General features: G+C 41.9%; 1 protein-coding gene across 2 annotated transcripts; it reads right to left on the bottom strand.

Annotated features, from left to right (window-relative positions):
• Positions 1-511: 511 nt before the first annotated feature.
• On the bottom strand, positions 512-18695 carry naa25 (N-alpha-acetyltransferase 25, NatB auxiliary subunit). 2 transcript variants are annotated; one of them, XM_072371558.1, is made up of 24 exons: positions 18596-18695; positions 16076-16161; positions 14581-14719; positions 14378-14496; positions 14168-14242; positions 13978-14085; positions 12440-12518; positions 11954-12065; positions 10399-10488; positions 10089-10261; positions 9895-10007; positions 9603-9810; positions 7455-7544; positions 7187-7367; positions 5652-5751; positions 5414-5565; positions 5196-5321; positions 4875-5112; positions 4612-4735; positions 4458-4523; positions 4279-4376; positions 4085-4195; positions 3850-3990; positions 512-2222 (listed from the first exon to the last, which is right to left on the bottom strand). In XM_072371558.1, exons 1-24 carry the CDS (start codon positions 18651-18653, stop codon positions 2100-2102), a joined length of 2910 nt encoding a protein of 969 aa, XP_072227659.1. In that variant the 5' UTR covers positions 18654-18695; the 3' UTR covers positions 512-2099. The 2 variants fall into 2 exon arrangements, with proteins under 2 accessions (XP_072227659.1, XP_072227660.1); XM_072371559.1 differs by lacking the exons at positions 14168-14242; positions 14378-14496; positions 14581-14719; positions 16076-16161; positions 18596-18695 and adding an exon at positions 13864-13901 and having other exon boundaries at positions 13978-14023.
• Between the last annotated feature and the right edge of the window lie 4189 nt (positions 18696-22884).

Here is a 22884-nt window from a genome sequence, read left to right as displayed (position 1 = left end):
TTAAGTGATATTTTTCTTAAAATATCTAAATTAGGCCAAATTTAATTAAAAGAACACAAAAACATACAAAAGTAATCCCCAAAATCCAACAATTTCCTTTAAGTTTTTTTCCCTTTTTTAAACAAAAACATCATTTGCACACCATAAGAAAATAATTAAAAAAAACTAAACTAAAAAAGAAAGAATGGATTTCATGTAGAACCAAAGTCTTTCTAAAAGATGTAATACTTCAAGATGTATACTCATAATTCCATTAAATAAATCAATCATCTGAGTTAATAGTTTACGAGGACAGATGGGGTCAAATTTAAAACATTAACCATGAAATGACTCATTTTCTATATTAAAAGAGGGTGAAAATGTTGCAGTTTGGGGTTTCTTTGCTGTGTCAGTGAGTTTGCTGCTTTATGTCACCGATTGAGGGATGACTGTGCAAAACAACCCACGGGAAATAACTTCTGCTGAAGAGGAACAAGCCTGAATGAAGAGATTAAGACGACGCACAGCAAAATTCTCACATTTAACCTTTTTATTTAAAAAAGCTTCGACATTCCAGTGTTTCTGTTTTCCATTTTCTATCAAAAAGAAGGTGAGATGACACTCCAGATTGTCAACCATTATTCTGAACCTCAACAACACATGTAGTCGGATGACAAACGGCCACAGCTCCACTCGAACAGGCTCGACTCTTCAGAAAGTACAAGGCATTGATTAGCAGATGTGTAAGCGACCGTATGCACGACTATCAAGCTTTTAAGGGGGGTGGGGGGTGGGTGGGGGGTGTTGTTGTTGTTTACTACATTTTCAAACTGCTGCGCCAAATATCAAAACAGTAACACAAAAGAAAGAAACAAACCAGAAAAAGCACCAGCAGTCATCCATCATCCCTCCAGAAGATGCTGCCGATGTCGTTTTGGGAGAAAGAGGCAGGAATGACAAAAACACACAGGACAAATTTCGTGATTTTCTACTGCAGCTGCTTTTAAAACACACTCAGGTCCTCACACACACACACACAACTTCCAAAAGGCTGCCCCAGCTTTTATTTACAGTTAGGTCCAAATGTGAAACCCACCGCAGTGGGTTTGGGACAGAAGAACCGCCCCGGAGCAGAAGGACTACAGAACATACGCACGCGGCAGACAAATCTGGGTTTCTACGTTTGCCACTACATACATGGGTATCCATTAGTTGCATAATGATGCAGCCTGCAGCGCGTTTTTGGTGAACATTCACGTGAAGGTAGTCGCACACGGTCTCTTAAATAATCAGTCCCGCCTCAAAAGATGCCCGGAATCTCGTTTACAAGCACCACTTCTATTAAAATAAAAGAAGAAAAAACAAAGAAAGAAAAATTCAACTTTTAAAAAAGACGTCCTGCTATTTAGCTCATCTCTTTATAATACTGCGGCTACAGAGGTGGTTCCACTTTCAAAGCAACACACAAGATACACCAAACAAAGTAAAACGAGACAAAAAGATTCAGGAACGGGGGAACGTGAGTCCGAAGTCTCTCTGCTGGCAGCCGTGTGTCCAAAGAGTGCATCAGATTCATGAGGAAAAACAAGCCATTCCTCACAGATGAAGGTTTGTGTCACTGCGATTGTTCGCAGTCAGAAAAAAAAAAAAAAAAAAAATGGTGAGAAATTACAAAGAAACTGACCCACAAACAGGATAGTGGTTTACTGTGTCTTATACTCTGATTTAGTTGAGTTGTTGTGGTCTTTCTTATGTACAATAATTTATTATATCCTAAAACTGCGTATTCCTTTTTCCTAATTTGATCTAGATATAATTATTTAAAAGAGTCAGTCTTTTTGCCTCTTTTTCACCTTTAACTGCTGTAGAAATTCACGAGTTTACTTACAAGCTTATGTGCTATAAGAGTTGCAAATGTTCCAGAGGTGCGAGTTGACGTGTAAAAGAAGAAGAATTAACTCCAGACCGAGAGCTCAAAGACTTGAAGGAGGTTGGAAACGACAGAGCGCAGCGTCTGTCGGACCAGTGAGGAGGACTCGCAGGTTAGCTGGCAGCAGGTGGGGGTGTGATGATGAGCGTACAGTCATCTTAGTCTGGGGGGGGTGTGTGTGTGATGGCGTTCAGATCTTGAGGTTCTTTATAGTTTCCGCTCTCTTCTTGAGCAGGTCTCCCACCTCCTGTAGCGAGCGCAGGTAACTGCTCTGCACCTTGTCCATAGCAGCTTTCATAAACGACGCCTCCTCCTGAAACACGAGAAGACAAAGGGCAAAGGTCAACATAATGTTGAAATAAACAGGGAAATCTGATGGAGTCGTGCCTGTTACATGTTCGGTTGAGTGGAGCGACGGCTGCCGCTCAACTCGGTCATTCATCTATCCATCCATCTATTTAACTGGACCACCGTGCTCGTCTCAGTACACATGCACAGGAGCGGAATATGTTCAAGACATCCCGCTTCCTCTAACTTCCTCTGTGGGAGATTACGGTTCATGTAGGTTCAGCTGAATTCACTGCACAGACGCTGTCTTTAAGTTACTTTAATGGTGATTTTGTCAGATGAGGCTGTGGTTCTAAAATCTGGATTTTATTAGAGCAGAGCGACAGTCTTAAAATGCTTTCAGTGACCATGAGTTGACAAGTGGCCCCTAAACCAAGCAGCTTTATTTGGATCAGCTGGATTAATTTACACTTTTTTTTACAAAAAGATGGAACTTTAGAGCATGAACAGAGCGCATGAGCCCTTTTGAGTCCAGCTGAGCTTTTACATGCAGAGTGATTCCATCTCATGAACTGGGTCTGGTTTTGAGAAGCTTTGGTCGGACCAATGTGTTTCCATACATTTTAAAAGTCTGGCTTCAGTAGGAGTAACAACAGTTCATGCTCCCTTTCACATGAACGTTTCAGTGTTTCTTCCACTGCTGCATTACTGTCGTTACCTGTCAGAGATGAACACCTGTGTTTCCATCCATCTGTTCAACAAATTGTGCATCTGAACATCTTCATCAGCTGCGATACGATGGAATAGTCAAAGAATTGCCCCATATAGTCCTTGAGCTTGTAAAAAACAATCCTGAGGTTGGGGAAAGATGGATCTGACCCCACACAATGAGCTGTAATGTGGTTCTGAATGCAGTTATCTGTTAGAATAATTGTTGTTGTACGTCAACATGGGCAGACATCTCCCCATCACACCTGGAGCGACATTTACAGGCTTTCAGCGTTTGAATCTGATCATTTTCAAGCTACAATAAGTTCTTTTTTTATGAATGTATCAATAAATATCAGGGTTAATGCTATAATTTACTCATAAAGTCAGAGAATTTACCTCTGAGATGGTTTTATATCATAGTTACAGCTTCTTTAGAGGCAGTTTTCGAACTGAAGCAGAGGTCTGAATGGGGTTCCTGTCAGTTATTCACTGCAGCTTTGCCTTGAAATGGTTTTATCTGGAGCCCGACTGTATTCCATTACAAAAATGCATTTCACTCTGTGCCTCATCTCTTGTAACACATCACGAGCTGCACAAGGTGCTGCATTACCAGCATCAAAGACGCTGCCACAACACACGCTGTACATCATAACACTGACCAGAATAATCAGTGACAATCACTGACATCTATTTACATGACAAATTGTAGTTTTGCAGCCATGTTTAGTGCAAAAAGTTCCAAAATGGTGGGTTGATGGTTTCCTACACATTGTTACTTTGAAATTAATCTATTAGACTTCTTGTTTCAGATCAAATAGATAAAAGAAAAGACAGATAAACATCACATATATCTAGAGGCTCATTCCTAGAAAATAGGACAGTTTGTGTGTCTTTATCTTCTGTGGAACGACAGTGAAATGCACTCATGTTTGCACACTAACCTGCGGGTATCCTTCCAAGGTTAGACTGGCCAGTTTCAGGGCTGTTATACCAGCCTCTTGCCCCTTTATATGCTCCAGTGCCTGGGTGAGCAGGTCCTGCAAGCTCCCCGTCAGCTCCTGGAACCCACACACCACCACCGGCTGCGAGAGAGGACAGTGACCACAACAGAGTGCTGTTACACGAGTCCCCAGAGGGATGTGCTCCTATGACAGGGATTAAAAGAGGGAACTCTACCAGAACTGCGTTAGCATCCTTTTTCTTCTTTTTCTTCTTCTGTAAACTTGTCTTGAGTGGTCGGAGGATCTTGGCACAGTAACTAGCCATCCACAACACTATGCTCACCGTCTGTGCACAACAACAACGTTTAATGTGACATCATGAAGGACATACAGACAGAAAGACTTTGTATGAAAGCAGAGTAGTTTCACCTCAACAAAGAAGATGAAGTTTTCTAAAAAGGAGGGCTGGGTTTTTAATTTGCTCTCATTCATTTCCAAAAAATCTCCTTTGCATTTATTCAGTATTTCTGTGGACAGAAGAGAACATGAAGCACATCAGACCCAGAATACATTGTAGGTATGATGAAGAAATCCTGCTGTTTGCTCACCTTGAAGCTGAACTAATAATGATTTGAAAGAGTTACAGATCTGAGTTTGAAGCTCTGACGACTCATCTAGGAGAGTAAGAACAGGAAGCGTCAGGCAGAAAGGAAGAAGGTGCACTCTACATCAAAGCTTCATGATACGGCAAACTCCTCTTACCGAGTCCAGCCGTCTCCAGCTCCTGCAGCTGGACTGAGAGCTGCAGGGCTGCAGCCTGACACTGACAGCTGCCAGTGGACAGAGCGGAGGCCAGGCGGGTGGAGGGGGGTCCCAGGAATGGATACTACAACCAAAAGCCAATGAAACACATTTCCACTGAATAGATTTGTATTTTAAGAGTTTGCACAATAAAGATATGCACATGGCATTCAAAGATCTTCACCGTTTGATCAAATCAACAACATCAGGAGTGTAAAAGCTACCTGAATGCGTTTTTCTGCCACCTGTGCTGCTGTCTGTAGAGTCTGGTTGAGCTGGGAGAGCAGGCTGCTGAGGATGGAGGCCTTGTCTCCGACTCCGTTCTCGTTGGATATCTCAGAGTTCTGCTGCGTGTGTCCCAGTGCAGCCAGCGAGGCGAGCAGGCGGAGCGTTACAGAACGTATCCGCAGCCACACAGACTCCTCCTCTAGAGACTGACGCCGGTGTTCATCGGTTAGCTCTCTGTGGGAGGAAGAGGAGCCAAACATGCTGATTGGGGTCACTTTTTATTCTGCAAAACATATAATATCAAACATTATTGATACCTTTCTTTCGGGTCCCAGTTTGTAAATACAGTAAGGTCTCTGTTGTCCCTTAAACTATCCCAGGGGATGTCATCCTCCTCTGCAGACAAAGACATGGCCTTCACGCTCTCCTCCAAACTCAACACACTAAAAAACAAACGACAACCACAACATCAATAACAAAACTGCAGCTCTACAGCACACCATGCTGTCACCTGGCAGGTTTTATACATTCTTACATATCTGCCTCCAGGAACAGGTCCAGGAGCATCCTCTCAGTGCGGACCTGGGCAAAGTGCAGCGACTGGTTCAACCTGTTCCTGAGAGCAATGAACTCTGGGATTTTCTCAAACGCTCCGTACTTGTACGCCTGGATGATGTACTCTGAGGTCTACAACACCAAAAGGAAACAAATGTGAGAGACGATGATAGGGTGTGAGACGTCTGAAATTAAATTGCCAAGTGGGAGAGACTTACATCTTTCTGGTTGGAGTGGAAAAACCTGAGGGAGAAGTTACATGACTGGGACGCTGCAGCAAACTGACCCAGAGACTCAGCGTAGCGCGTCAACAGAAAGCTGAAAAACAAAAGCATGTTAACACTAATCTGTCGCCGATGCTGGTCAGAACTTTATTCATCTGGCATCTCAGGGCAAAGGGGATGAAAATGATCAGAGAAACACCGGTCTTCCTTTAAGGAAGAGAAAGTTCCTTCACACAGGAGACGATGTCTCTCTCTTACGACAGACTTGAGCACTCCAGGTTATATAAAGCTGGCATGAGATACAAACCAGGTTTCCATTCACGAGACCTTCCACTGACTGTTTGAACTGAACAAACACCAGAAGATAGTGACATCGTCTGCTATGACCAGACCAGAAAAAGCTGCTATGTTGCATCATTTTAATCAAGGTCAGACAAAATAAACAAAGATGTTCTTCCAATCCATTTCTGTTTATTTACATAAACCCAGACCAAAACTGTTGAGCTGTTTCATCTGAAAACCTGCCAATAATCATTAAGCTCCTGCAGCTTCACTGGCTGTTTCTGTCTACAACCAAGTGAACTGAACAACAACCCAGTCAGCCGTTCCCGCCTTCTAAACATGGACTGGACTATAGCTGATAGAGAGGAGGAGGCTGATGAGGAGTCAAAGAGGTCCTCGATGAGAGTCCATGTACAGCAGAGGAAGTAAGATCTGTGTCCTGTTTGAGTTTCTAATCATTAATTAATGATGAAAGACAAGTACAAGTTTAAGGCACAATACTATCATTGTTATTATCATGTTTTTAAAGAAAGAAATATAAAAATGATAAGATTTGCTTCAATAAAGTCATTCATGCTGCAGCCAAGAAAATTCACTGAATAAAGAATAAAGAGGCACAAACAAAGAAAGTTGTTCAATCAATGAAAAAGTGACTCGTCTGAAAATCAGCCGAACTCGTGCACCATCATCAGCTTTAAGATTTACTCACGGCAGGAGTGCATTTACCAGCATTCACATGCAGATAATTCTTCCAGTTTTTCCCTTTTCATTGCCAGTGTTTCTTTATAACACATCCAAATGATTTCTATAATATAATGTCCCGATAAAATGAAGAGGGTAAATGTCACTGCAACATCAAAGCCAGATTTCAGCCCATTTTTCCTCAAATAGCTCAAAAAAGTTCAGTGGCCTCCGTTTATCACATACTTTTATATGCATATTTTTTTGTACATTTCATATTTGAACAATCAATTACTGGAAACACATCTGGAAGCTGTGATGGTTAACAATAAGGTAGTTTGTCAGTGTGGTCTGATTTATAGATGAGCAAGTCATACGATAAGGACAGAGTTCCATCAGTCGGTTATAGGATTCAATGTTTCTGTAGAACTGAAGAAAACCAATATTCAATAATCATCTTTCACTCTAAGGCAGTTAACCAGGACAAGTAATAAAAAATGAACAGGAATTCTGAGATGCTTGATAAATACAGGCTGTGATTAAGTTTAAAGTTATCAGGGACTGACCCGATGGTGTCGTGCTGCACATGTTTGGCATCCAGGCTGGAATAAAGGTCCACTACAGGCTCAAAGGCTCCCAGACGACAGTAGAGGAGCAGCAGCAGCAGCTTGAACTGGGCGTTGGAAGAACTGTGAGACAGGCCCTCCTGAAGAAGACCCAAACACTGCCACACCATGTTCTCATCCCCTACACACACAAACAGGTTTTCACAAACAGGTTCCCTGACAGTTTAAAAAAAAAAGAAAAAGAGTGGAATAAAGCGGAGAAACGTACCCGTGTCAGTCCAGAGGTCGACGTATACATGAGCTGCCATGAGGCAGTACATATCAGAGAACTGCAGCTCCGTCTTCAGGGCGTTCTTCCCTGTTACACACATCAAGTTACAACAGATTCTCTCAGGAGAATATCAGTAAAAAAGATACTCTAAATATTAAACATCTGATACCCAACAATAAAAACAATTAACTGGTGAAAATAATCAAAGTCGAGTGAGAACTTGAGCAGCTTGCTGCTACAGACGCTTCAGTCAACATGTTTTTGATGTTTGATGTTGAAAGGTGGAGTGCTCCCTCTGGGTGGGGGGGTGAGTCTCCGCCTCAGGTGGAGGAGGTTAAGTATCTCTGGACCTTGTTCTCAGTGATGGTGAGTTGGAGTTAGAGATGGACAGACGGATCGGGGCTTCGTCAGCAGTATTGAGGGCGCTGCTCTGGTCCGTTGTGCTGAAGATTACCGTTTACTGCTCCATCTATGTTCTAACCCTCACCTATGGTCACAGATCTGGGTGGTGATCCAAAGAATGAGGACGTGGATACAAGCGGCTGAAATGAGTTTCCTTCAGAGGGGGGCTGGGCTCTCCCTTAGAGATAGGGGGAGGAGCTCGGAGTAGAGCTTCTGCTCCTCTACATAGAAAGGACTCAGCTGAGGTGGTTCACCTGGTTGGGATGCCTCCTGGTTGCCTCCCTTTGGAGGTTTTTGGGCACATCCAACTGGCAGGAGGCCCCTGGACAGAACCACAACTCACTCGAGGGATCATATATCCCATCTTACCTGGAAACGCCTCTGGAGCCCCACATGGGAGAGGCTTCACAGTCTGGGGTGCAGCCCGCAGATAAAACACTTCATTCTACAGGTTAGTCGTGCTTGAACTGTTGGTTGGACCCTGCTTTCAGATGTCTCTACAGAAAACACTCCTCTGAGTCCAAACCATCTCCAAATACCCCAAATTTACCCAGCAGCTCATCTTCAACAACCTGCCTCCCGTCTGTGTGTCTCCATGTTGCTGCTGCAGGATGAGCGGTGGGGGAGGAGGTGGGTGGTGCTACTAAGTTGTGACGGTCAGGGAGAGGAGAAATGGACGAACTCCAGGCCCTCTTCGTATAATGCTGACACAACATGAACTCCATCGATAGATGATATTATCTAATTCCTATACCTCGTATAAAACTATATCGACATACTCTTAAAACTCTAATCCTGGACACAGGAGGACACTGGATGGTCTCCTAACTAAAAACAATAACCTCAGGGCCACAGTTTTTCCAGGAAGGACGTTAACTTAAAATGGGATGCTGTAAGCTGATGTGGTCGCTGGATATATTTGCATATGAGTTTGATGTGATCGTTCCCATTTTCAGCTCCAGAACAATTGTATGGGAACATGCAATAAAAATATATTTTTACTACTGAACAGCGGCACCTTGAGTGGTCAGTTCTCTTGATTTAAAAACTAATCTAGACTCCAATAGCACCATCTAACAACTGAACTGCAACAGAGATGTAAAACAGGACTGGCATAAAAAAAAGGTGCTTCTCAGTCTTAAAAACAGAAGCTCTGCAAACCTTTAAGGAACTGAGGAACTTTACTTGCACTACGAGCCAGATATTTACTTTCTTAGTTGGAGTGTGTGTGTGTGTGTGTGTGTGTGTGTGGTGGGGGGGGGTTCCTGTGTGGTTTACTGATGTTAAAGCTGGGTGGTGTTATAAATGACTTAAAAAGAAAAAAGAGGAAGCAGCGATGTAGAGAGCAACATATGAAAGCAGAAAATCATTCCTCCTTTCTACGTGCCGTCTCAGAGTCATAAAACAGTTGAGTGAGAAGAACATGCTGACTGTGCGGCTGTCTCAGGTTTATCTAAAAAGAAAAAAGGCCCTTTGTTGTTCGTATGAGTCCACAAAGTACACACAAAAAGACACTAAAATGATTTAAACTGGAGTATGCGGCAGAAAAACACCACTGATTTAGTAGCGTGGCGTTAATCATCATGTCAGTGTGTTAATTCACACTTGAAGTGCTGGAGCAGACCTGCGTGCTTCTGGTGATGAGCTGAATTCACAGCCAGACTTCACCCTTCTTTGCCCAGATTTCCCACAAAATGTTTAAACACCACAAGGTCTAAGACTGAACAAAAGTGATGCTCTTACCAAATTTGAGCCCATGACGATAGTGAGCCTTGAGCTCCGCGATAAGACTCAGTTTTCCACTGACATCGAGCGAGTGATGCAGCCCGAGCGCTCGACTCAGCTGACACACACACAAATGCCTCTGCAGAGCTTTGGTGTCCTCCGGGAAGGTAAATCCCTCCTCTCCCTGCTCCCCCAGTGGAACCGCTTCACTCAGATGGTTAATGAACTGAGGAGTTAAGCAGAGAGGTCTGTGTTTTACAGCTAAATCAATCCCTTCACAAGAAGCAGTTCTACAGCACGATGGTCTTACCTGAATGTGCTGGTCCGGTGAGAGCAGATGAAGGTATATCTTTAAGTCAGTGATACAGCAGGGTTTGTCTCCAAACCTCCCGAAGAACTGCACCATCAGCTCTGAAGGCTCACCTGTTCAAAGCCAAACAGGATACGGTCACATAGAAAAGCATCTGGCAAGTGTACAGCGAGTGTTCAATCTGAGTGTTTTACCGAGCAGGCTTTCCTCAGGACAGCTTCTTTCTCTCAGCCTGTGTATTAATTCCAGCCGTGCTAAATAAGGGCCTCGAAGAGAGCGCGACTCTTTGCCGTCCTCCTCCTTAATTCTCTCCTCCACAAACCTCACCACCTCAGCCACAGTGTGATGAACCGAACCCTCGGAGCAGCTGGAGACGCACAGAAAGATACCGATCAATGCTGGACTGATTCTAACGATCAGTTAGGAGAATCCCCTCCTTCCTCATGCTGAGCTTCTATATTCACCTTCCACAAACACAAACCTCCCACAGAAAGCTCTACTCACTGTTCGCCTTCTTCTGGAGGGCTCCACGACTGATCCATCAGGTGGAAGAGAGAATCGAAGTATGAGGGATAGAACTGCCAGTCATCAGGGCTACAAACACAAACACACATCTGTGTCAGCTGTAATCTATAGCAGACCGTCAACTTTCACACGTGATATATTCAGAAACGGATTTCTAATCTTTTGATATATATGGAACAAATGGTTCTGGGCAGTGAACTGCTTAAACAAAGGCAGTTTCAATGCTGGTTATGAGCCAGTGGTTCACTTAACTTCGCTTACTCTGAGTCAGGAATATTGGCTCCAGAGCAGAAACAGCAGCATTTCTACATGTAAACTAGTCCAGAAGCGTGGTGCTCTTTCTAAAGTCCAGCGTACACTGATGAAAAATGACCATGTGAAAGAGTCGTGGCTAAAAAAAGCAAAAAACTGTAGTCTCACGTCCCACATCGAGACGTTTAAATACAGAATGTCTAACAGTGTCAGATACTTAGGATGATCGTCTTGCTCTGTGCTTCCTGAACAACCAGTAGAAGCAAAGCACGGAGCAACCTGTTGATCAGCGTCTTGAAAAAAAAAAAAAAACTAAATAAATTCAAAATAAACTCGTGGAGCTCAAACTAAGATGCTAACCTGGTTGAGGTGTGGCAGCAGAAGAAAGAGAGCCATGCAGTCACTGTTCAGCTCATTAAGCTTTCGGCACAGACTGAGCATACGTGTGATGCTTTGTGTTGAGTTTGTGTTGCTCTTCAGTCAGAGCCTACAACAGTTCATCAGGTGCCCATCGCAGTGTGGAGCTCTTTTAACACCATCTACTCTGACTGGGGTCCTCTGCAGTAATGCTGCAGAACGAGGTTCAAACGTTTACAGTGACATGGTTACAGAGCAGCTCTGTGGCGTCTCTCTGAAGAAAACAAACTGTTTCTGAGGCGGAGTATTGGAAAGTGCTCAACCCCGCCGTTTTGGTGAGGTTGGCAGCTGCTCAAAAATTACGTACTTTGAAATGAAAATCAGAACGGCTCGTTAAATGAGGACCTTTCAAAAAAAGGGGAATTAAAAGAAATACCAGGGTTGTGTTTTGCAAGAGTTTTACATTTGCTGGTGATGTTAAACATCCTAATATAAGCTCCCAGGAACAGAAAGAAGGGATTAAATGGCTTGGAAAAAAAAGACTGAGGAGCTCCTCTGAGAGCTACATACCTGGAAGGGCTCATTGTATTCCATTTCATTTATTTTTATTTTAGCATTGACACCTTGAATCGGAACGCTGAAGTGACCAAATAATCTGCTGACAATCAGCACACTCAGTCGGTCCATTAATCCGTTTCTCATCCTGTTTCAGTGCTGATGTTTTCATTCGATATCCAACCAGTGTTTATACAGAGGCTTTATAATCCCGTTTGCTGGTGTGACAGTCATGGTTCAACCTGCACTCAGGCCTTCTGAACCAAACCTCACAGGAGCATCGGAGATCGTGCGTCTTCTCGCTCATAAGCGCTCTCTCAGACAGCTTTTAAAGTCCTCTAAAGGCTTGAAATTGTCAGCTTACACTCACTTTTTGAGGAGTAGCTTGTGGGCCAAGGCATTGCACTCCGGCCAGCGTTCTAGTCGCCGGTACAGCATCATACACTTGCTTTCTCTGCTCTGCAGCTCACTGGTCAGCTTCTCTGTGAAAAACATACGATAGTACAAGATGAGAGGAAGAATAATGGAGTTTGTTAACGTCGTGAGACAAATGCTGAACACGAATCACTGATGCAGTAATGTGGTCGTGGAGAACTCGTTTACCATCTTACGAATGAATGCTATAATTAAAAGTAGCTTTCATACTTTACCATCAGTGACTGGTTTAAGAACATTTTGTGGGACATTTACAGAGATGGTGATTAATGTTAACTGAGACATAAAATCAATTCACATTAGAGGAAACAAAGACTGTGAATCAAAAGCATGTCACGCTGGAACAATATGGAGCCGGCTAAATTTAGACAATTGTTCACATGTTTCCAGTGAAAGTAGCACAGGAAACGCATCCACCTACCCCCCAGTGGACCCCTGATCACTTCAAGAGCCTCTTCACACTTTCCCAAGCGCTCCAGGATCATGAAATACAGCTGCACCTACAGCCGCACATGAAGAGACAAAAAACAGGTTGGAAATAAAAAAAAAGGTGCAGAAATATTAAGAAAATATTACAGTCTCAGACCAAATGTGCTCTGACGACATGGTGTTAAACCAGTTTACTGGACAGGGTCGACTTTGGGGGTCAATTCAGACGAAAACTTAAGATGGGAACAGATCACATCATTTATCAAGAGATGCTGATGCAGAACGTGACTCAGAGGTCCTTCAAAGGACAGATAATCACTCAGAGCACCTTAAAAAGCATAAAAAGAAGAAAATGTGAGTCTGAGAGCGACAGAAAAGCAACTTCTCACTTGCTCTTTGATACTGTGGACACATTAAAAATGACCAACAAGGAGCGTTGTTCATGTATAATAACATCTGGTCATTTATCAACTTATCTGTATGTTAACATCTGCTTTCTTGATAAATTTTCTAGTGTTTTTTTGTTTGTTTAAAAAAAAAAAAAAATAAAAAATAAAAAAATAAAAAATAAATAAAAAAATCAGGATTTAATCTTAAATCTATTTAACATGAACTAAAGTGGCACTTTACAGTTCACCTGTGGTGTGCCTAAAAGGCATTTATTATGTTGAAATGCATTTAAAAGACAAGCACTTTTGGTTCTGGTTACACGGGTCAACTGACATAAGGTATGTAGAAGAATTTCTTTTTTAAAGGTTTAAATTAGATCTGTCACAGTTCACGCCTTAATCGCGATGCAATTGGCTAAGAGTTAAGAGTTCTGTATCTGATGTGTCTAACGAATGCAGTTTTTCATTCATTTAGCTGTCATTAGGCCCTGTTCTGTCTGTCGCTTGTTGTCCACTATGTCTTCAGTTTTAAGACCACATCGTTGTGGCATTTTATGCGTTTTTGAAATAGACAAGTCAAGAGATTCTACAATGCACTTTTTTATTTGAAAGAGAAAATAAGATGTTTTGTCTTTGTGTTTAATTTGATTCTAACTATATTTATAATATAGAGATTAATCGCGAGTTAACTATGGGGGAAAAAAATGTGATTAATCGTGATAAAAAAAAATAATCGTTTAACAGCCCGAGTTTAAATCTTTATCTGAATCATGGGCCTAATTTAGCAGCTTTGTGAATGATTACTTATTTGTTTCTCAGCAAATCCTCAGCTAACCTGAAAATATTGGGGAATAAAACACGTATCTAGGCTGCAAAAGGAATTTGTGCCTTTAAAGACGAGGAAAATTTAATCAAATTTAGGATTTTTTATTTGAAAGAAAAGTTTTTTTTGTTTTTTTTTAAGGCTTAAAAAAAAAATTCAAGTTCAAGAGCAGTTTTAAAAGGACTTTTTTTGGGGGCATTTTACCTTCATTCAGACCAAACTGTAGAAGTAGAGAAGAAGTACTGTAAAGAAAGAAAGGTCCAGCCAGAGAAAAAATTAAATTTTTACACTCCCAGAACTTACAGACGACATACTCACCTCAGCCTCTGCTTCAATCTTCTCCTCTTTGACCATTTTCTCCACCATGCGTTCAGCCAGCGGCAGGAACATGGTTTGGGACAGTTTTTCATCTTGTGCCGAGATCGCCTTGGTAACAAAAGATTTGGTAAATTTCATTTTCAAGGATATGAAGTCATCTTAGAAAAGGGTCTTAAAAGCCGACTCCTACCTGCATCACCAGGCTCATGACAGACCAGAAGTAATAAGGATTCTTGGGCACAATTTTATATAAAGCCATTCCTGCCTGTGAAGAGAGCAAAAGCAGTCGTTAACATGTAAATATGAAACCATCTCATCAGCTACTAAGGGAACACAACAGCAGCTGTTGGTTGTGTGTGTTTGCATGTTTACATCCAGGTGTGAAGGTGAGGTTTCCCACCTGCTGCATCTTCTTGTATTCTCCCACACGAGCGTAAGCCATGAAGAGGTGAGAGTGATACTCCTCGCTCAGAGGAACCTTTTTCACCGCCGCCTCGTACAGCTTGGTGACCAACTCCGCTGTGAACAACGAGCACAATCTTTAACAACGCCGTCACTCCAGCGTGGACACCAGCCTGCAGGTGTGAGTGCACGTATACTCACGACGATGCATCTCTCTGTACAGTATAGTCAGGGCCTGAAGTGAGTTGTCGTCGGTGGGCTCTAATGTGGCCACCTCCTGGGCCAAAGTGAAAGCTTCATCCTGCTTTCCCGTCCTCTGAAGGCCGATAGCCTTTAGTACCTGGAGGGAGAAGGACAAAAACACAAAGTTACAGAAGTCTAGTTGTTAGTGGCCACAGAGGAAGACTGCAATTGTGTCAGATAATTAATGAAGGAAAGAACACCATAAATCTAACTGTCCTCTTTGCATTTAGAAACAGATCTTTATATTTCAACAGCAAAGGCACCAACAATTCTGCTGCTGCAGAGCAAATAACTGATTACATGAGAAACATGCTGAGCAATCAGACCATCTAAAAAGGTGGTAAAAAAGAAACAAAGAAAACACCTCTGCATCAGTAAAAAGAGTTTCAACGTGGACGTGAAGCTAAAACAACAGAACATCAGTCTGACTTCATATTCCTCTCATTTTCTGGCCTTTTAAACATCAGCAGCTGGTGTTTGTGAATGTCGCCATATGAAGCACCCAATCACCATTTCAGCTGCGTTTAGCCTCATACATGCACTGCTTAGCATTAATCAGTGGTGCTTTTGGACCTGGTAACTTATACACACACACACCCACACCAGCTGTGGAATAACATGGTTTCTGACCAGCTGTTCAGTGGAATAGATCACATTAAAAACTTTTACCCGTTTAATTACCCTTTTTTAACTCTGAAGTCACTGTAATTACACTTTAACTGTGTCAGTTTGTTCAGTTTCTGACTCAAAGTGTGGGTGAATCATTTGTTCTCCGAGGCTGAATGCTGCGTTTGTTTTTCTGAGGTCAGACTGAAAAAGCTGATGTATTTGCATAATCTGCATCTAAACCAAACGAATGAAGGAAAAATTTTAAAAGTGTTAACACCGCAGCTGAAGCTTTTTAACCGGCCAGTCTTTCATCGAACACACCTAACATGTTTGCTAGCTTGATATAAATTTCAACATGTTATGAGAAAAGTGCAACTCTAAAAGGGAATTACAGGTTTTGTATGGTGCTTCAGCTTCTCATGACCAAAGGTAAAGTCATCGTAAAGTGATTTTCTTGTCAGACTATTTTGGACGAGGAAGTTTGGCTACTGAGGAAACCATTCAGGACTGAGAGCCGTTAGCCTTTCAGGAACCTGTTATGCACAACAGTGTGTAAATTTGATCTCAATTTGTTATCATTAAACATTTAAAAGTCAGGACATCAGATCCGACATTACTTTATAAAAATATAGAATTTTCCCTTTCAAATCTTGTAATAATAATAGGTGCTGAATAACAAGTAGGTAATCAGCCGTTCAATATCGGTGTGTCTATAAGACTGACTGTACTGTGTGTTACACTTAATTGTTCTGTCATTATTTACAAGGACAAGCAATGACGGAATGAAAGAAAGAAATCAGACTTTTCTTCAATCAGTGGAAGAGAAAGTCATGTCGTCACCCACCTTGGCACAGTGCAGGTCCTTGTGTTTCTTCAGCAGTTTATCTGCCTGCTGTATTGCCATTTTATTGTTGCCATTATCCAGGTAATCTGGGGAAAAAGAACAACACTGTAGTAATTCAGATTGAGAGGAATCGCATTCATTCATGCAGAGAAACTGCTTTATAACAGCTGGATACGTTTATCCAAGTGGAATAAATAAATCTACAATAATCAGGATTATTTATTGTAAGCATTGATCTTTATTTATTGATCTGTGAAGAACAACAAAAAAAAAAAATGAATTTGCTGCTCTTCAGACATTCTGAAACTGAGGCGTGAGCCAAAGATTATTTTTCCATCATCTTAGTTCCAGCACAGCTAAACATGCCACAGCCTGGCAAAATTTTGGGCTTTCAGGGAGGTGCATAGCTGCTTGACAGGGGTGCACTGCAGCACTGAAAGTATTTTAATCACCGTTAGCTTATTTCCACTGTGGTTGTAAGCCAAAAGCCAAACTGGCTGATCAGTCGAAGGGGATAAATGGAATGATGGAACAAATCATACACATAAGACATGTAAGATATGTGGTGAATTATAAAAATACTGTGCATACTAACAAGAGTTTGTTGATTACTTAGCAAACAAAGGGTAATTTTTCATCCATCCCTTTTCTTCCATTTATCCAACTTCAGGTCAAGGAGGCAATAGGTCCAGGTCGTAAACCCAGACATCCCTCTCCAGCTCCTTCTGAGGGATCCAAAGACACTCCCATGCTCCAATGGACACATAATCCCTCAAGCATGTTTTGGTAGCCACTCCCATTTGGATATGACAATGAGGCTTCCTAATCAGGTGCCTGAATCACCTCTGCCGACTCGTTTCAATGTGGAGGAGCAGCAGCTCTTCTCTCTGCCTTATCTGTAAGGCTGAGCCCAACCATCTTCTGAAGAAAACTCAGCTGCATACAACTGCGGTCTCACTCTTTAGGTCTCAGAACCACAGAAGCTTTGTCTATTGGCTCAGCTCCACCTTCACCACAACAGACGGGAGCAGCGCCAGTCCTCCTGTCCACCTCCTGCTCCTTCCTACCCCCACTCACCAACAAGTACATGATGTACCTGATCTCCCCTATCAGGGAGATCTCCGATCTCAAATATTTTGTTTTGAGTTCAAGGATTTGGGACTTTCGTCTGCTAAATATCACAAAGAAATAGCAATTATAGTTGCTTAGGTGGTGGTTTAGAAATTTAAAGTTAATTTTGCTGACTAAAAAGATGAAAATATTGACTTTTCAACTTATTTCATGAGAACTAAACTGAGCTATTAGTTGATGTTCTAGTTGATTTCTAACCATACCTCCATCTTTCTGAATCTTTCTGAATGACTGGCCATTGTTGCAGTATGTAGATGCAGACACATTCAGACAGACCATAGCGCAGCCTCCTCAGGACAGCTGGGTGCCAAAATTAACTGTACCAGAAAGCATGCTGTGATTATGTCATGTCTATTCTCTCTGTTCAAACTGTCATCACAGGAGATAAAAGTTGCCTGAAACCCTCAGAAATGGGAGAAACCCTGACATACTAATGCTGTCTACTAAACAGCAGTGAAGCCGAAACATTGCTCATCAAGAGATTTTATTTATTATGGAAACTTTTTAAGTATTCGTTTTTCAAAATGAAACTCAACTTGATTTGAAAGTTGAATGCTACTTGATAAAATGCGACAAATAGGTTGCCTCCATCAATACCTACTGTTTTTTTTTTTAGGTAATTACAAAGCTAACAGTTAGTATGAATGAAAGAGACAACGATTTCGTGTTGTTTTTTGAACATATCCCTGAGTAGACAATCGAAATAAATCCGTTACATCCGTTATTTAGCTATCCGAGCAGCTCGCGAGCTGTGACAGCTCCATATTAGTTAGCCAGCTCGTGCAGTTAGCTACCAGCATTGTCCTTAAACTGTTATGATGCTAATGCTAACTGAAGGCTAAGTATTTAATACTCGGCTAAAAGAGCTATCGCTTCAGAGTGCACACTGTATTTACAACCTGTCAACTTGAGGCACCAATGTCGCACAAATACACACATTTTCTTTTTATCCAGCCGCAGCGTGTCCGTGGACTGACAGGCTGGTTGACACATTAGCCAGCTGAGCTAGCTGTCAAAGAGCGACCGTTAGCAGAAGGAGAACACACTTCGACTTTGAGAAGGAGCTCCACCGAACAACAAAAATGTCCGCACCTTGTGGTGCCGCAGTGCCACCGAGATTGTGTATAGCTTTAAAACGGGGATGCACGGTTTCATACAGGCATCCGCCGCGGCAACAGTACCCTTACCCGGCTTGGTGTCAGGCTGGGTAAGGTGCACTGTCATCGGTAGCTGCAGGCAGCAGAGTCCGCGGCTGGAACTGGAGGGGCCGCATCGATGCCCTCGAGCTCCGGCAACCTCCAGTTTAGACACACACCCCGGCACAAGTCCCAGCCATGTTCCCCAAACCTCCACACATACATAAAATGTGTCTCCCCATTGAAAGCTTACCGTATATGGGTCTGAGTCTCCTGTCGTTGGGGTCTTGCACATGGCCTCTCGCCGCCATGGTGGAGTTTACCTGATGGGTAAATGTTCACGCATGCGTACTCGGGGCTGCATCAGGAGCGATTAAAGGATTTTTTTTTCGCTGAAAGCACAATAGTATGGAAGTGTGGAAGCCCATTACTGCCAAGAAAAAGAAACATAAACTAGAACTTTTTTTTTTTTTTAAAGTTCACTGAAAGCAGAAAAAACGTTACTTACTTGACGCCCTTGTGTTGTAGCAAGCACTATTTTTTTCTATTTACAGTTACCAAGTAATTTTTCTTGTCTTATCATTTTTACTTTTCATTTTCATGATGATACCCATCCATCCATCCATCCATCATCTACCGCTTATCCGGGGGTCGGGTCGCGGGGTCAGCAGCTTTAACAGAGAAACCCAGACGTCCCTGTCCCCGGCCACTTCCTCCAACTCCTCCAGGGGACCCCAAGGCCCCGAGGCTTTCCCAGGCCAGCCGAGAGACAGTCTTTCCAACATGTCCTGGGTCTTCCCCGGGGTCCCCTCCCAGTGGGACGTGCCCGGAACACCTCACCAGGGAGGCGTCCAGGGGGCATCCTAACCAGATGGCAAAATTTTGGGCTTTCAGGGAGGTGCATAGCTGCTTGACAGGGGTGCACTGCAGCACTGAAAGTATTTTAATCACCGTTAGCTTATTTCCACTGTGGTTGTAAGCCAAAAGCCAAACTGGCTGATCAGTCGAAGGGGATAAATGGAATGATGGAACAAATCATACACATAAGACATGTAAGATATGTGGTGAATTATAAAAATACTGTGCATACTAACAAGAGTTTGTTGATTACTTAGCAAACAAAGGGTAATTTTTCATCCATCCCTTTTCTTCCATTTATCCAAGGTCAAGGAGGCAATAGGTCCAGGTCGTAAACCCAGACATCCCTCTCCAGCTCCTTCTGAGGGATCCAAAGACACTCCCATGCTCCAATGGACACATAATCCCTCAAGCATGTTTTGGTAGCCACTCCCATTTGGATATGACAATGAGGCTTCCTAATCAGGTGCCTGAATCACCTCTGCCGACTCGTTTCAATGTGGAGGAGCAGCAGCTCTTCTCTCTGCCTTATCTCTAAGGCTGAGCCCAACCATCTTCTGAAGAAAACTCAATACAGCTACATACAACTGCAGTCTCACTCTTTAGGTGTCAGAACCACAGAAGCCTTGTCTATTGGCTCAGCTCCACCTTCACCACAACAGACGGGAGCAGCGCCAGTCCTCCTGTCCACCTCCTGCTCCTTCCTACCCCCACTCACCAACAAGTACATGATGTACCTGATCTCCCCTATCAGGGAGATCTCCGATCTCAAATATTTTGTTTTGAGTTCAAGGATTTGGGACTTTCGTCTGCTAAATATCACAAAGAAATACCTCACCAGGGAGGCGTCCAGGGGGCATCCTAACCAGATGCCCGAGCCACCTCATCTGACTCCTCTCAATGTGGATGACTGAGCTTCTCACCCTGTCTCTAAGGGAGAGCCCATTTCGGCCGCTTGTATTCACAATCTCATTCTTTCGGTCACTACCCACAACTCGTGACCATAGGTGAGGATGGGAACGTAGATTGACCAGTAAATAGAGAGCTTCGCCTTCTGGCTCAGCTCCTTCTTCACAACGACGGGTCGGTGCAGAGCCCGCAACACTGCAGACGCTGCACCGATTCGCCCGTCAATCTCACGCTCCATTCGTCCCTCACTCGTGAACAAGACTCCGAGATACTTGAACTCCTCCACTTAGGGAAGCAGTTTTTTTTTTTGTCAAATTAAGTAACATGAGTTTTTACCTTACTATTTTGACTTCTGGCACTTACTTTTGAGATATTACATTATTTTCTTTAGGTAATTTTGCTGACTACTCTTGTTTATGTAAATTATTAAAAAAATATGGGGTAATTTAAAAGAAGTTACTGTTACTCTGCAAACATTCTTCTATTTTAATATCAGAATAAAAAGTATTTTATCCATACTTACATAACAAATTTTAACCCTGCTAAGGTTCTACAAAGTACAAAATGCATCTTATAAGTGCAACATCTTTTATAAACAATAAAGTACATTATAAATTAATAGGCATCATTTAAGGGTTAAAAGTAAAATAAGTGCAATTTTTTGAGAAAAAAAAGCTGTTGTTTCGTTTTCCTTTTTGTGCTTACTAAACTTAAGAGGTGGTAAAAAAAAGGGTCAAAATTAAAACATTTTTATTCTAATTTCATAATGTCATTGTTTTGGTTTCTTTGTTGAAATGAGAAACTTTTCTTGTTTAACATGATTGACTTTTTATTGGTATTTAATTTTGTCAGAAAGTTCCTTCCATACTTTAGGCTATAAGGTCATTATCTGTTCATGGGCTTAATTATGCCTTAATACTTCATGAATCTGCTCCTTTGAGATTTGACATTTATTACCTGAGACAATTAAAGTGAGATCTTTAAATAACTTAAGTGTTAAATGTGCGGTTGATTACATTTCAGCTGTTAGCCTAGTTATGAAAGCTTGACTGTAAATTGCACATTGGAAATCAAAGATGCAGTTTGCTGCACAGTCTTTGCCATCATGTATAGATCCATTCAGACCTGTTGCAACATATTGTACGTGTGTTTTTACCTTTCAAGGCTGATGCGACTTGAGTATTGCACCGTTTTTAAGAAACACTAATAAATAAATTCTTAAATACTGATAAACGTGAAAGCAAAAATATAATTTATAATGAAAACTAAAGGTTTAAGTTTCCAAATGAATTTATATTCCTACTTTTCATTACTTCATGAAACTTTACTTGAAAAATAAAAAATTTTTTGGGGCAGTTGTAGGTTTTAAAAGCCTTAAAAGTTATATCTTATATCATTTAAAATATTACAGACAAGTTTTGTATGTATCAAGGCAGTCAAATGGATTATTTCCATTTTCATTGTTTGTCTTTTTTAAACCAGAAATAGCACCTTCTTGTATTCAGTGCCACTAAAATATTAACAAAATTAAGCAGCCTCAATTTGCTCAAAGGATTAAATGAATTGCGTTGCCATACACGGTGGCACAATAAACAGAATAAAGTTACTTTATGAAAAAATGAAATGAAAAAAAAAACAAGAACACTCCAGTATTGCTGCAGAATGCACAAAGATAAAGATAATAGTACATGTATTATAGTCTAAAGCGAACCCACTCTCATCTGGACAAAGCAGGCAGCACTGCGAGGATCATATTCTTTGACTTCTCCAGTGTTTTAATCAAATTCAACTTGTACAGCAATGTGAAACACTGCATAAAATACAGGTGGATACACCCACAACCAACTGGATTATTGACCACCTGACTGACCACAGTTTCTTTTCACTCTGTACACCTCAAATCTTCAGTTGAACTCAAAGTCCCATAATCTCCAGAAATATGCAGATGAGTCTGCAGCTGTGGGATGCATCAGTGATGAACAAGAGGCTGAATACAGGGAACTAGTCAATCACTTTGTTGCATGGTGTGAGAACAGTCATCTTATCTTGAACACAAACAAAAGAGATGATAGTGCATTTTAGGACAAGAAGGAAGCAAAAAAAATCCATTCTGGGTGAAGAGGTCAAGGTGGTTAAGGAATACAGCTACCGGGGGTTTACCTAGACAACAGACTGGATTGGTTGCTTCGTCAGGAAGCTTAGGTCCTTCAATGTCAGCACCAAGATGCGTCATATCTTCTACAAGTCCGTGGTGGAGAGTGTAATCTGCTTTGCAGCATCTGTTGGGGCAGCACCATCACAGCCAAAGACTCAAAGAAACTGATAAAGAATGCCGGCTCTGTGCTGAGGACTGCTCTGGAGCCCCTGCAGATGATTGTGCAAACACTAATACTGCAAAACCTGCTCAACATAATGGACAATAATGCCCATCCTCTTCATAAAACTGTGTTTAAAACAACACAGAGTGTCATTAGTGTGAGGCTTCTTTAGCATCACTGTAAGACAGAGAGGTACAGGAGGTCCTTCCTGCCAGCAGCAATAACAGCCGTGTTACTATTTCTTAATGTTCAGGTTTAATTTTTTCTTCCAATTCGTCATCATTTGGTGCAGACTTACAGGTCCATTTGAGTCTTAAAACAAACATTTCAGATGTTGTTTTAAATAAAATAAAACTCAACTCTCTCTCAGACATAGCCCTGTGATAAAGCAGGTTTATAAAATGAGTACATGATGGATGGATAAAACAGCCTTCAAACAAAAAAAAAAAAAAAGCAG

Source organism: Leuresthes tenuis, unplaced genomic scaffold (genome assembly GCF_036924035.1).
Source record: "Leuresthes tenuis unplaced genomic scaffold, fLeuTen1.0.hap1 SCAF_19, whole genome shotgun sequence".
Lineage (NCBI taxonomy): Eukaryota > Metazoa > Chordata > Actinopteri > Atheriniformes > Atherinopsidae > Leuresthes > Leuresthes tenuis.
The sequence above is the reverse complement of the archived record's forward strand: the minus strand, read 5'-3'. Positions and strand labels throughout refer to the sequence as shown.